At 44.4% G+C, this 12,071-nt stretch overlaps 1 protein-coding gene across 1 annotated transcript in view; it reads right to left on the reverse strand.

Moving 5' to 3' along the window:
• Positions 1–11,233, reverse strand: part of SBSPON (somatomedin B and thrombospondin type 1 domain containing) — a 45,091-nt gene extending 33,858 nt beyond the window's left edge. Inside the window, exon 1 of the mRNA XM_066578580.1 lies at positions 10,642–11,233. Within this exon, the coding sequence (XP_066434677.1) occupies positions 10,642–10,894 (253 nt within the window). The 5' untranslated portion in view covers positions 10,895–11,233. The remainder of the gene's footprint in view (positions 1–10,641) is intronic.
• Positions 11,234–12,071: the final 838 nt, after the last annotated feature.

Genomic DNA, 12,071 nt, shown 5'->3' on the forward strand with positions numbered 1-12,071 from the left:
GACGGAACAATTATCATTCAGAAAATTGTTCAAATGGGCAAAACTGAAGGATAATTGTTCCGTTTAAACGTCTGCCAATGACTGGATGACGAACGAGAATCATGCGGTTTTTGTTGGTCGTTCAAGTTTCAGTCGGCATAAAAATCTACTCTAGCCCGTGCACTTCTCATGCTGTGTGAACCCTAATCTTTCATTGTTTCACATAGGATGTGAAACACTGAATGTTAAGTGAACGAGAACTGCACAATTCTTAATAATAATCATACAGTCTAAGGCCTTAGTCAGACGGGCGTTTTTTGCCGCGATTTGCGCATGCTCATGCGTTCGGCGATTTTATAAAACCATTGCTTTGCAATGGTATCGGACACATGGGCGCTTTTTATGCGCTCGTCCGATAAATTATAGAACAGAAATCGCAGATCGCACCTATCTGCGATCTGCGATTCCTGTTCTCTTCTCTATATGCGCTCAATGGGGCCGGCGGCAGCAGCGCCGACCCCATTGAGAACATATAGAAGACAAATCCTTCTTCTCTGCCACAGCTGTAACAGCTGTGGCAGAGAAAAACGATGTTTGCCCATTGAATTCAATGGAGCCGGCAATACAGCCGACTCCATTGAAAGCAATGGGCTGCCGGCGTGCGCGGGATGAATTGTCAGGAAGGGCTTAAATATATAAGCCCTTCCCTGCAATTCATCCAGAAATGTGTTAAAATAAAAAATATATATATACTCACCTGCTCCCGGCAGCCGGAGTTCCGTGCGGCCGGCCTGCAGTGGGTGTGAAGGGGGTGTGAGTCAGACCTGCCCCCTGATTGGCTCAGCGCTGAGCCAATCAGGGGGCAGGTCTGACTGAGCCAATCAGGGGGCAGGTCTGACTCACACCCCTTCCCGACAATTCATCCCACACTCGCCCGCAGCGCATTGCTTTCAATGGAGCGGGCTGTATTGCCGGCTCCATTGAATGCAATGCGCTGGACAGCTCCGGCCCGTTTCTAATGAAACGCGGCTATGTGCAGATTTTCGGGCGATTTTCGGGCACCGGTCACGCGATTTGCGGATGCGCATCCATCATACGATCCGCGAATCGCGCGAAAAAACGCCCGTCTGACTAAGGCCTAAACAAGTAGTGTCCCTTTATGGTGTACACACCAGTATTTATCAAGGATAAGCCTCACTTGTGTGTCCATGCAGAGCATATGACGTCCTCCACTGGCATACAAGAGTCCAGGCAAACATTCTGCCATCGAGTCCATACCAATGCTTGTTGTTCCTTTGGCCCCTAGTCATGAGGGCCCTTTTGCCCATCACCTTCACCCACCTGGTAATAAGACTCTTGCACTAATAATAATAATAAACTTTATTTGTATAGCGCCAACATATTCCGCAGCGCTTACATAGACAGGGGATACAGAAAGACAAAAGTACAAACATTACAGAACCACGGTTACAAAGTAATCAATTGATGGAAACAATAGGGGTGGCGGGTCCTGCTCCAACGAGCTTACATACTACAAGTAATGGGGTGATACAGAAGGTAAAGGGGCTGGAGATGTGCACTGTATGGCGAGGTGGAGAGTGAGGGGTGATATACACATAGACAATGGTCAGACATTTGGCCGTGTGACGGCAGAAACAGTATGACTGCAGGAGCGGTTTATGATGGCTAGCAGGGATTGCAGTCAGTAGGTCAGGGAGCATGTTATCAGGCGGAGTACAGAGGGGTTTGTTTAGGGAATTCAGTATGCCTCCCTGAAGAGGTGCATTTTTAGAGCACGCCTGAAGTTCTGCGAGTCCTGGATTGCTCGGGTAGCCTTTGGTAGTGCGTTCCAGAGGACCGGTGCTGCTCTGGAGAAGTCTTGGAGGTAGGAAGGAGAAGTTCAAATTAAAGGGGCGCTCAGTCTGGTTTCGTTAGCAGAGCGGAGAGCCCGGGCTGGTTGATGGATTGAGATGAGGGAGGCGATATAGGGGGGCGCTGCACTGTGGAGGGCTTTGTGGATGAAGGTGGCGAGTTTAAATTGAATTCTGTATTTAACGGGCAGCCAGTGCAGTGACCGGCACAGGGCAGAGGCGTCCGAGTAGCGGCTGGACAGGAAGATGAGCCTGGCTGCCGCATTCAGGATGGATTGGAGAGGGTAGAGTCTGGTGCAGGGGAGGCCGATCAGCAACGAGTTGCAATAATCGAGCCGGGAGTGGATGAGGGCAACAGTAAGCGTTTTTAGCGTGTCCACAGTGAGAAAAGAGCGGATTCTTGCGATGTTCTTGAGGTGCAGCTGACATGTTCGGGCCAGAGATTGGATGTAGGGGGTAAAAGAGAGATCAGAATCAAATATGACTCCAAGGCAGCGGGCATGTTGTCTAGGAGTTATGGTGGCGCCACACACTGAGATGGAGATGTCAGGAGGAGGTCGGTTAGTGGAGGGTGGAAATACCAGCAGGTCAGTTTTAGAGAGGTTTAGTTTTAGGTAGAGAGAGGACATGGTGTTAGAGACAGCGGACAGACAGTTAGTGATGTTTTGGAGTAAAGGTGCAGAGATGTCACGGGAAGAGGTGTATAGCTGGGTGTCATCAGCATACAGGTGGTATTGGAGGCCAAATCTCCTGATGGTTTGTCCAATAGGGGCTGTGTAGATAGAGAAAAGAAGGGGGCCGAGGACAGAGCCCTGGGGGACCCCAACAGCAAGGGGAAGAGGAGGGGAGGTAGAGCCAGCAAAGGAGACACTGAAAGAGCGGTCTGATAGGTAAGAGGAGAACCAGGAGAGGGCAGTGTCCTTTAGGCCAATGGAGCGTAGCATACTGAGGAGGAGTTTGTGGTCAACAGTGTCAAACGCTGCAGAAAGGTCGAGGAGGATCAGTAGGGAGTAATTGCCCCTCGATTTGGCTGTCAGTAGGTCATTTGATACCCTTGTAAGGGCAGTTTCTGTCGAGTGTTGAGGTCGAAAGCCAGACTGTAGGGGGTCTAGGAGAGAGTGCTCTGATAGGTAGCTTACAAGGCGGGAGTAAACCAGCCGTTCTAGTAGTTTGGAGATGAAGGGGAGGTTTGAGATGGGTCGGTAGTTGGCAGCATCAGTCGTGTCCAGAGTCGGCTTCTTTAGCAGTGGGGATATGATGGCGTGTTTGAAAGAAGAGGGAAAGATGCCAGAGGTCAGAGAGAGGTTGAATATAGTGGTGAGATGGGAGATTACCACTGGGGAGAAGGAACGGAGGAGGTGTGAGGGGAGGGGGTCGCTAGCGCAGGTGGTGGGGCGAGCAGAGAAGAGCAATTTGGAGACTTCTTCCTCTGTCGCTGGTCTGAGTACAGACAGTGAGCAGGAGCTAGATGCAGTGCTGACAAGACTAGGGTCAGGGTTAGTCTGGGGTTGGGAACTTATTTCCTGACGGATGTCATCAATTTTCTTTTTGAAGTAAGCAGCCAGCTCTTCGACACTGAGATCCGTCACCGGGGGCTGTGGTTTAGGGCTGAGAAGGGAGTGAAAAGTATCAAAGAGCCGTTTAGGGTTGTGGGATAGTGAGGAGACTAGAGAGGTGAAATAGACTTGTTTGGCATGGTGGAGGGCAAGGTTGTAGGTTCAGCCTCAGTCATCAGGCTCTCTCATTGTCTGAGTGCAACCCCAGTTATCAGATCCACAGTCTATTTCTCCAGAACCAATCAGAGACCTATTCTCTAAATTTCCAGTATATCTCCATTGAGTTCAGCCAGTTCTTTATTTAGCTTCAGACTTTAATAGTGCAGCCTTTAACAATTTTGTAACCTGTGTTCAATACCACAGTGGCTAATGCGGCAGTGGCCTAGACTTTGCTCTTGGGCTCAGCACACAGCAGCAAAACTGTAATCTGTAAGAGGGGAGCAGGGCACTGCTCACCTCCTCTTACACAGTGATACTTCCTCAGGAATCGTGCATTAGGCCTCATGCACACAGCACTACCGTGTACAGAGGACGTATGGCAAGACACAATGTATGGTGTATCTATGCAGTGCCATGTGCACAATAGCTCCATAATACTATATCTGAAGGAAAATGCCACAATTTTTGTACAGAAACTGTCAAAAAACAAATCCATATGCCTTTTATACTGCTTGCTATTGGAGACATGTAGAGATACAATAATGCCTATTAATAATGGGTTCCCTATTACGACTCCATAAAACGTGAAAGATTGTACAGCCATAGGCTGCTTTCAGACAAACGTATTTTAGCTCCGGAATTGGTCTGTGTCTTGCGGACCATAATACTAAGCTAATGTAAATCTATGTATCTATTCACATGGCCATATTTTCTACGTTCATGTTTTAAAAACACAGCATGACCTATGTTTTGTGTTTTTGCCTCTGTAGTGCTATGTAGTGAAGAGATAAAGCAGAAGTGCCACTTCCACAATTCAACCCAGCGACTACGTGATTGCCCAGTGCCCCCTGCCATGGCACTGCTGCAAGGCCCTAGCAGACCCAAATCAGCGACTACTGTCACTACAAGGAAATGTTTTCCTCTGTAACTGGGTGTTAGGTTGTGCTGCTGGAACCTGTTGTTCTACGGGTTTCCAGGAGCACACCTTCACAGATGTGGGATAATTGAGCTGTCTGGGTGTGGAGTTTCTCCAGTCAGCCAATCCCCACTGGTCTGCTGCACATAAATACCAGATCCTCTGGCTAGAGGATGCTGGTTTCCCAACACCTTGGTGTTTGCTTTCATGCATGTTGTTCTGTGTGTGTGAACAGTGATGTGTTCTGTGGGTCTGCACAGGTGGCCAGACATGAGGTATGAACAGTCCTGTTTTGTGTTGCATGCAATCCCTGGCGTCTTGGTGTGAACTGTGTTCTATCCTGCTTTGGATCATTTACCATCTTTTGGCGAGTTAGGTCCTTAGGTTCCAGCATGGGATTATCCCTATTGGGACAATTGTCTCGCATACAGGCAGCATTCATGTGGAAGTTGTCTTGTGAGAGTAGGGACCCGCAAGACAACGAGGACCCTTGTTGTGGGCTCGTGGGCTTAAATATCTTGGCCAAAATACAAACCAATACCTCGTACCGTATCTATTCCATCAGTTTATGTTTGCAGGTATGCTAGGTGAGTGTTTTGGGTGTTTTTCAGTCTTAGTGTATGTCTACGCAAGAGTCCAGTGCGTCCCATATGGACGTAACACTAGGGTCCTATGGATGCTCAAGCTACAGTGGAAAAGTTTGAAATAAAAAAAAAAAGACAATGTGAATGTCCTTCAGAGATCTTATATGATGTCATTGGGAACATATATGTTAAAAAAATAGTTACAAAACATAAGTAACAAAAAATTACAGAATAAAAAGTAAAACAAATATATATCTAAAAAAGAAAGCAGTCCACCGCTGACACAAACTCAAACCTTTCCCTTCTGTACCCTCTAATCCGCCCTATATACAAATTATATATCAAAACGTCCAAAACAAAATGAAGAACCCATTCCTGTACTTTATTTTAGTGTAAATATACTAATTTTTAAAAAAATCCACTATAAATTAAAATTTTTTTTTAGCTTTTTACCCCCAATAAAACAAAAAAAAATTCCATAAAAAATGTATTTAAAAATAGCCCTATATGTCATGGGAAAAAAAAGCAGCAAAAGTAACTGAAGAAGAAAAAAAAATAGGGCCGTAGAACCACCACATGGGTAAAATCCCTAACATGTATCTGTTCCTTTTAGACCAAAACACCCTGGTCCTTAAGGGATCACATGACTTTAATAAAAGTTATAGTTTAATCTCTATGCATTAGGGCTACTTTATGACAAATGACAGTTGTTCAGTAAGAACACTGCCAGCAACTGAACAACAAACGATAATTTGTTCTTTTATTGTTCACTATTTAGTTTCCGCAGGCATAAAAATCAGTGATCGGCCCGTGGAAACAGCGAATCGTTCATCTATGAATTACAGCCTGTTTATTGTGAATGGAGGTGGGAGATCAGAGTGATCTCCGGCCCGCTTCACCTCCATTCACTGAGCAATCATCGCTCTTCTGTGAAAATCCAGGAGCGATCAGGGGCGGCTCTCAGAAGCTTTAGTGCCCAACAATTGCCCCATGTAGAAGGGCCCTTACTTTCACCATATAGTATGTCCAAATGTTTGTGGGCACCTCTCCTAATTACTGAGTTGAGCACACCCTTTGCAAACAGGTGCACACAATCAAGCACACAGCCATGTAATCTCCATAGACACATACTGATATTAGTCTGTATACACAGGAGCATTTTGTTTTCAGTTTCAAAAAAATGGCTCAGAGTTTACTTAGTAGACAATGCAAAATCATAGCGGAGTGCTGCTGAGTTATGAAGCACACAGTGTGCAGGGAACATAACCGAATAGGGAGAGTGCCCTTGGACTGTTGAGTTGGTAAAGGTGTGCACCCCCCTTTATCCCCTCCTTTTTGGGCACCCACCACTTGGTCTCCCTTACCCCCCCCCCCCCCCTTTGTTTTCCTACCCCACTTGTCTGTGCTAGTGCATCAGCTGTAAAGGGGTTAATTTGTTCAATATGCTTACCCTTTCAAAGGGGGTGGGGAGGTTTCCTCCCTCTTTTCCCAGCAACCACAGGCTGGGCTTAAAAAGGTGGGACGGGCTTATCACATGCCTCTTGCAGTGTAGTCTCAGGTCAGGACATTTCCCCTCTCCCCCTCCCTTGTTTCCCTCAGTTCCTTACTAGGGCTTTTGGGGACAATTTGTGCTTGTTGTAATTTTGTACATTCTAATTGTATTAAAAAAAACTGAAAAAAACACACATTATTATGCACTTTTGTTAAAAAGCAGGTGTTTTTGGATCAGTTATTACTTTTGTCATTGTTTTTTGTCATTGGAAGTCACAGTTGGCGGTTTTCCTGGTAATCGGTGATGTGGTAGCTTGGAAGGCGGACTTGCCCAGGGATTAGCCTCCAGCCGGCATTTTGCTTCTGAGCAAAAGTTAGATCGTTAATGAAGTTCCAGTTAATGTTATAGTTGGCTCAAGCCTTTAATAAGTGCTGCGACCAACTCCCACCCAGCAAAAGTTATATTCTTGTCATGTCTTTATTTGCAATCTCGGGGTGGGTGCCCTGGTGGGCGGGTGGATGGGAGTAAGGTGGTGGTGTTACAGTATCCCGACAGTCTGTAGAAATTTGCCTATCTTCTATTGCATCACCCATACGAAGCTGCAAAATAGCCTTGTAGCTCACATCAATACAAGAACTCTGCTTTGGGATCTTCATGAAATGGGTTTCCAAGGTAGATCAGCTGCACACAAGGCTAAAATCCCCCTGCACAGTGCCAGGCATCTGCTAGAGTTGCGTAAAGCACGTCACTACTGGACTCTGGAGAAGTGGAATTACATTTCGTTATCTAGCAGTCTGATTGGTGAATAGTTTACCTTTTTTGTCTGAACAGCCAATGAAACATAATATAAGTACAAAAGTGGTAGAAGATCAGTAAAACCAACAATTTACTAAGTGATGTAACTTTTTTTTTTCAACAGTTTGAGTGACAGCTTTGAGCGATCGTTTTGCATAAACTATTAAGTAGCTACTCAGCTACTTAATAGCTTATTAGTGTGCAAATGAAGCCTTTAGCTGAATGCAGTTAATAGCTCAAAGGGCTCTTATCTGCTTTAAGTTCCTTTGTTTTCCAGTGGGAAACAATGCTATCAGCACTCCCCGTGGAGAACTGCTGATAAGGCTGAAAGGCGATTTTTAGGTTGGACTGAATTTAATGATCAGCTAGCAGTGCACAAAAAGTGCATGATGGCCACACATTTAGACGCAACGATTATCGCTTTTTTGCAATTTTTTAAACGATCATGGCTGCGTGTATTATAATTATGAATTTCACATTCGGACACAGGAGTTTTAAGCGGTTGTCCAGTTGTAAACTATCGACAGCCTATCCTCAAAATAGGTCATCAATAGTAGATTGGTGAGGGTCTGTTGCCAGGGACCCCCCACCAATCAGCTGTTCTGTAGGTTTGTGTGCTTGTGCCCTGAGCTGATTTCTGCAAGAAGCAAACCGTTCCATTCTCTCTGCAGACTGCGCTGGCCATTTTTGGTATTGCAGGCCAAGTTCCCATTAAAATGAATGAGGATAGACTACAAATACATTACAACTGGACAACCGCTTTAAGTTACGCCTCTATTTTTATTCATACATACATTTCCATGTGGCTAACGCAGCAAACAGCATATACAGATATGGCCTGAAAGTCAGCATTCATTTCTTACATGTGAACCCCAAGATCATCTGGCGAGGACCCATAGTGTTGACAGTCCGACCCACACTTAAAGGGGATCAAAGACAACTGTCATATTTGATGCTCACCTCCATGGTTCAGCACCAACAAGGATGAAAATATAACTCTTTAGATGTATTGTTAAAGTGGTTGTCCAGTTGTAAAATATTTATGGCCTATCCTCATGATAGATCGTCAATAGTGGATAAGCGGGGGTCTACTACCTGGGATACCCACTGATTAGCTGTTTTCAGGGCCAATGCAACTGTGCAGTGAGCTGATTTCTGCAGGAAGCAGACAGCTCCGTTCCCACTGCAGTGGCCAGGCTTGATACTGCAGTCCATATTCCCATTGAAGTGAATGGGTGTAATGCCAAGCCTGGCCACTGCAGTGATAACGGAGCTGCCTGCTTCCTGCAGAAATCAGCTTAGCCCTCAGTACAGCTAATTGGTGGACATCCCAGACAGCAGACTGATGATCTATCAGTAGGTTACATTTGGATAACCTCTTTAATATGTATATTTTTATTATCTATTATAGTTGTTGTTTTCTTTGCTTGCAATGACCTCATATTTCTTCTTTGATCCACTTTTTTTAAAATCAAGTTTGTTTTCCTCAATATGGCCCAAAAAAAAGTAATCAAAGAATAGGATCAATTAGTCATTTCCTAAAGTACCAGAGCCAAGATTTATCCACCCAGATGAGGATATCAGAAGGAATTTCTGAATTGTTCCTTGTCTTCCTGAATTGCTTTTGATACGATGACAGCCTGGGAGCGCACACATTCAAGAAAACTCTACCACTGCAAGATCTAGTTAGAACTCACACAGCTTCATGGGGCTAAAGCTGAAGTGGAACTACAAGTCTCTGCAACATGTATTTGACCAACCATTCTCCAACAACTGCAGGGCAACAGGTGGCAGGGCCTTTATATTAGTTACTAAGGTCCGTCCTACAGCCAGCATTCAAGATTTATAGGGAATTGGGCCGATTCACCTTCTGACTCATCTAAGAATTGTTAAAGATTGGCACAACTATATGAGACAGTAGAACCAGTTTGCCAGATGTGAGATTGACAGATAATTTCCTGAAGGATCAATTAAACCTAATTATTTTTATTAGCTGCTTGTATTGCAAATAATGAAAGTAAATGTGGTTACATTGCAAGTTGGTGCATTGGCAACACAAGAGTTGCCATAAATCCGACAACTTTTGCAATGCCACATTGAGGATCTCATTGAGGAATGTATAGAGATACTAACTTTCACTCCACACAGCAGATGCTGTAGGATTTTGATATTTAAAGTTAGCCTCACATGATCTGTCTATACCCAGGACTGCGACTGTAACAAGAGGGCATCCGCTACGTCTAAAAGAAAGCAGGTTTCATCACCAACGGAGAAGTGGGTTCTTTACTGTAAGAGCAGTGAGACTGTGGAACTTTGCCTGAGGACGTGGTGATGGCAAAATCCATAGAGGAGTTTAAGAGGGGACTAAATGTCTTTCTAGAGCGCTGTGATATTATAGGATATAGATATTAGGTGACCAGTGGGGCTGTTGATCTCAAATGTTGATCCGGGGATTACTCTGGCTGCCATTGTAGAGTCAGGAAGGAATTTTTTCCTCCATAGGAGCCAATTGGCTCTTAGGTTTTTTTTTTTGCCTTCCTCTGGACCAAGGGGGAAGTTAAAACAGGCTGAACTAGATGGACATTGTTTTCATTCAGCCTAACATACTATGTTACTATGTATGTTACATGGTATAACACAAATCAGAGTAAATAATTTGGCAATACAACGTCTGGTAGGAGAATTACCTGCACTACCAATTAACCAGTTTCCCCGAAAATAAGACATGGTCATATATTAATTTTTGCTCATAAAGCTTTTACTTTTGTTACATGTATAGCTGTCTGCACACTATTTAAATTGACTTTTTTATTAACTGTAACTTTGGTGTATTTTTGGAGTTGGGCATATATTTCAAGCATCCCCAAAAATCTTGAAAATTCATGCTAGGGCTTATTTTCGGGGTAGGTCTTATTTTCAGGGAAACGGTTATATTCTGTATTTTGCAAATGGATTGGTGAAAAACATTTCATGTAATACTCAGGAAGGAATTTGTTCCTCCATAGGAGCTAATTGGCTCGCTGTTTTTTTTTGCCTTCTTCTGGACCAACAAGCGGGAGGTCAAAACAGTCTGAACTAGATGGACATTGTCTTCATTTAGTCTAGCATACTATGTTTATTAACTCATTTTGTAAAAAAAACATATTATGCAAAATCAACTATGCGTTGTATACCAACGTACGCACTATACCCAGGCCCATCATACCCTTATGGACACTTCCAGCGAGTACTTTTACTGGCGTATACCCTGAACATAGGTCTGAATATAGCAGTAATGATATTTCCTTACCTGGACACGCTTGTGTGTAGTCATGACAGCAGTCTTTGGTTGATGTGCACAGTTCATCACAGAAGCAGGTCCCATATTCCCTGTCCATTCTCCAGCCCTTGCTGACACATGTCAAATCTCTGCCTTTGCAGCACTTTCCAGCCTCCATACACCCACCCTCGGCCATGCGACCAAGTCCCAGCAATCCCATCCAACACACCCAAATGCAGTATTTTCTCCTGTTCTGATCCATTACTGCGCCACAATGAATCATGCACTTAAAGGATAGTCAGCTCTAATTTAGATAATGGACTATGGTGACATAGTGGCTGCACGTCTCCTGGAATGATGCTGTACTTGTCATGTAAACTCTGTGGGCTGTCACTGGTTAAATAACTCTGGATGCAACCATCTAGCGATGTGATGAATTTCCCAGATCATCCAAGTAGGAGCAGCAGAAATGTGCAGGAGGAGATTAGGATCTCTGCAGCTCTACTAGCAGGTGAAGAAGTGTCCCAAGACAGTGACAGCTAGCAGTGTGCAGCTAGATCAAGAGCTGTGACCCTCCCAGGCTTCTCACTGGGTGGAATGTGAGTTTCGCCTCCCTCTCTGTGCCGAGTGGAGGATGTTGTGTGTACAACTATGCAATGAGTAAGCTATGTATATGGAACACATAGGCACTTGTCCCACTCTTCATTCCTACTACAGGATATACCAATCCTACAAGTAATAACCTAGTGGGATCAAGAAGTAGAAAACTTTTCTATCCCCTCATGTCCTGACGTGGGCAGATGTAGATGAAAGAAAGCTGCTTTATTGCTCTGTGTTGCGTGCCAAATAATACTGTCTTCATTAAGGATGGGCGACCTTTGACCCACAGCTGTTGCAAGATGTTCATCAGCCCTTTTACATGCCAAAATAAATCTCATTTTAAAGAGACACCATCAACTTACTTGTATCTTAGAATTAATATGTGAAGCAGGTTGATGGTGGGAACGGCTGAAGGGAGAGGCATGTTTTATGGAACAAAATTGCTAAACCGAAAAATGGACTTTACAGCATAGCACTCCATACTTAAACATTACTTTATAATATTATGTATCATCATCTTCTTGTTCTTAAAGGGACGGAACTTAACATTTCACGGAAAGTCACAAAATCGTTTACCACATTCAGCATAACATAACCTCTAGAACTCTTGGAGGGCAGCGAGCCTTCTCCATATGTGTCCAAACTATCTAGAAGTAGTCCCCATCCTCATATATTAACCCTTTCCAATCCACTGTCTGACGTCTAAAAACATTCTGATTGAAGGCTGTACAGTTCCGATGTCGGAAGACGTCCGGCAGGGTATTCTTACTATAGATTACTGGCCGCTCTGTTGGTGGTGGGCCTCTCCAGCATGTCCCATGCCGCAGTACTTGCTCTAGCCAGCAGATAGCGCCATTGTA

The sequence above is a fragment of the Eleutherodactylus coqui genome, chromosome 9 (genome assembly GCF_035609145.1).
Source record: "Eleutherodactylus coqui strain aEleCoq1 chromosome 9, aEleCoq1.hap1, whole genome shotgun sequence".
Lineage (NCBI taxonomy): Eukaryota > Metazoa > Chordata > Amphibia > Anura > Eleutherodactylidae > Eleutherodactylus > Eleutherodactylus coqui.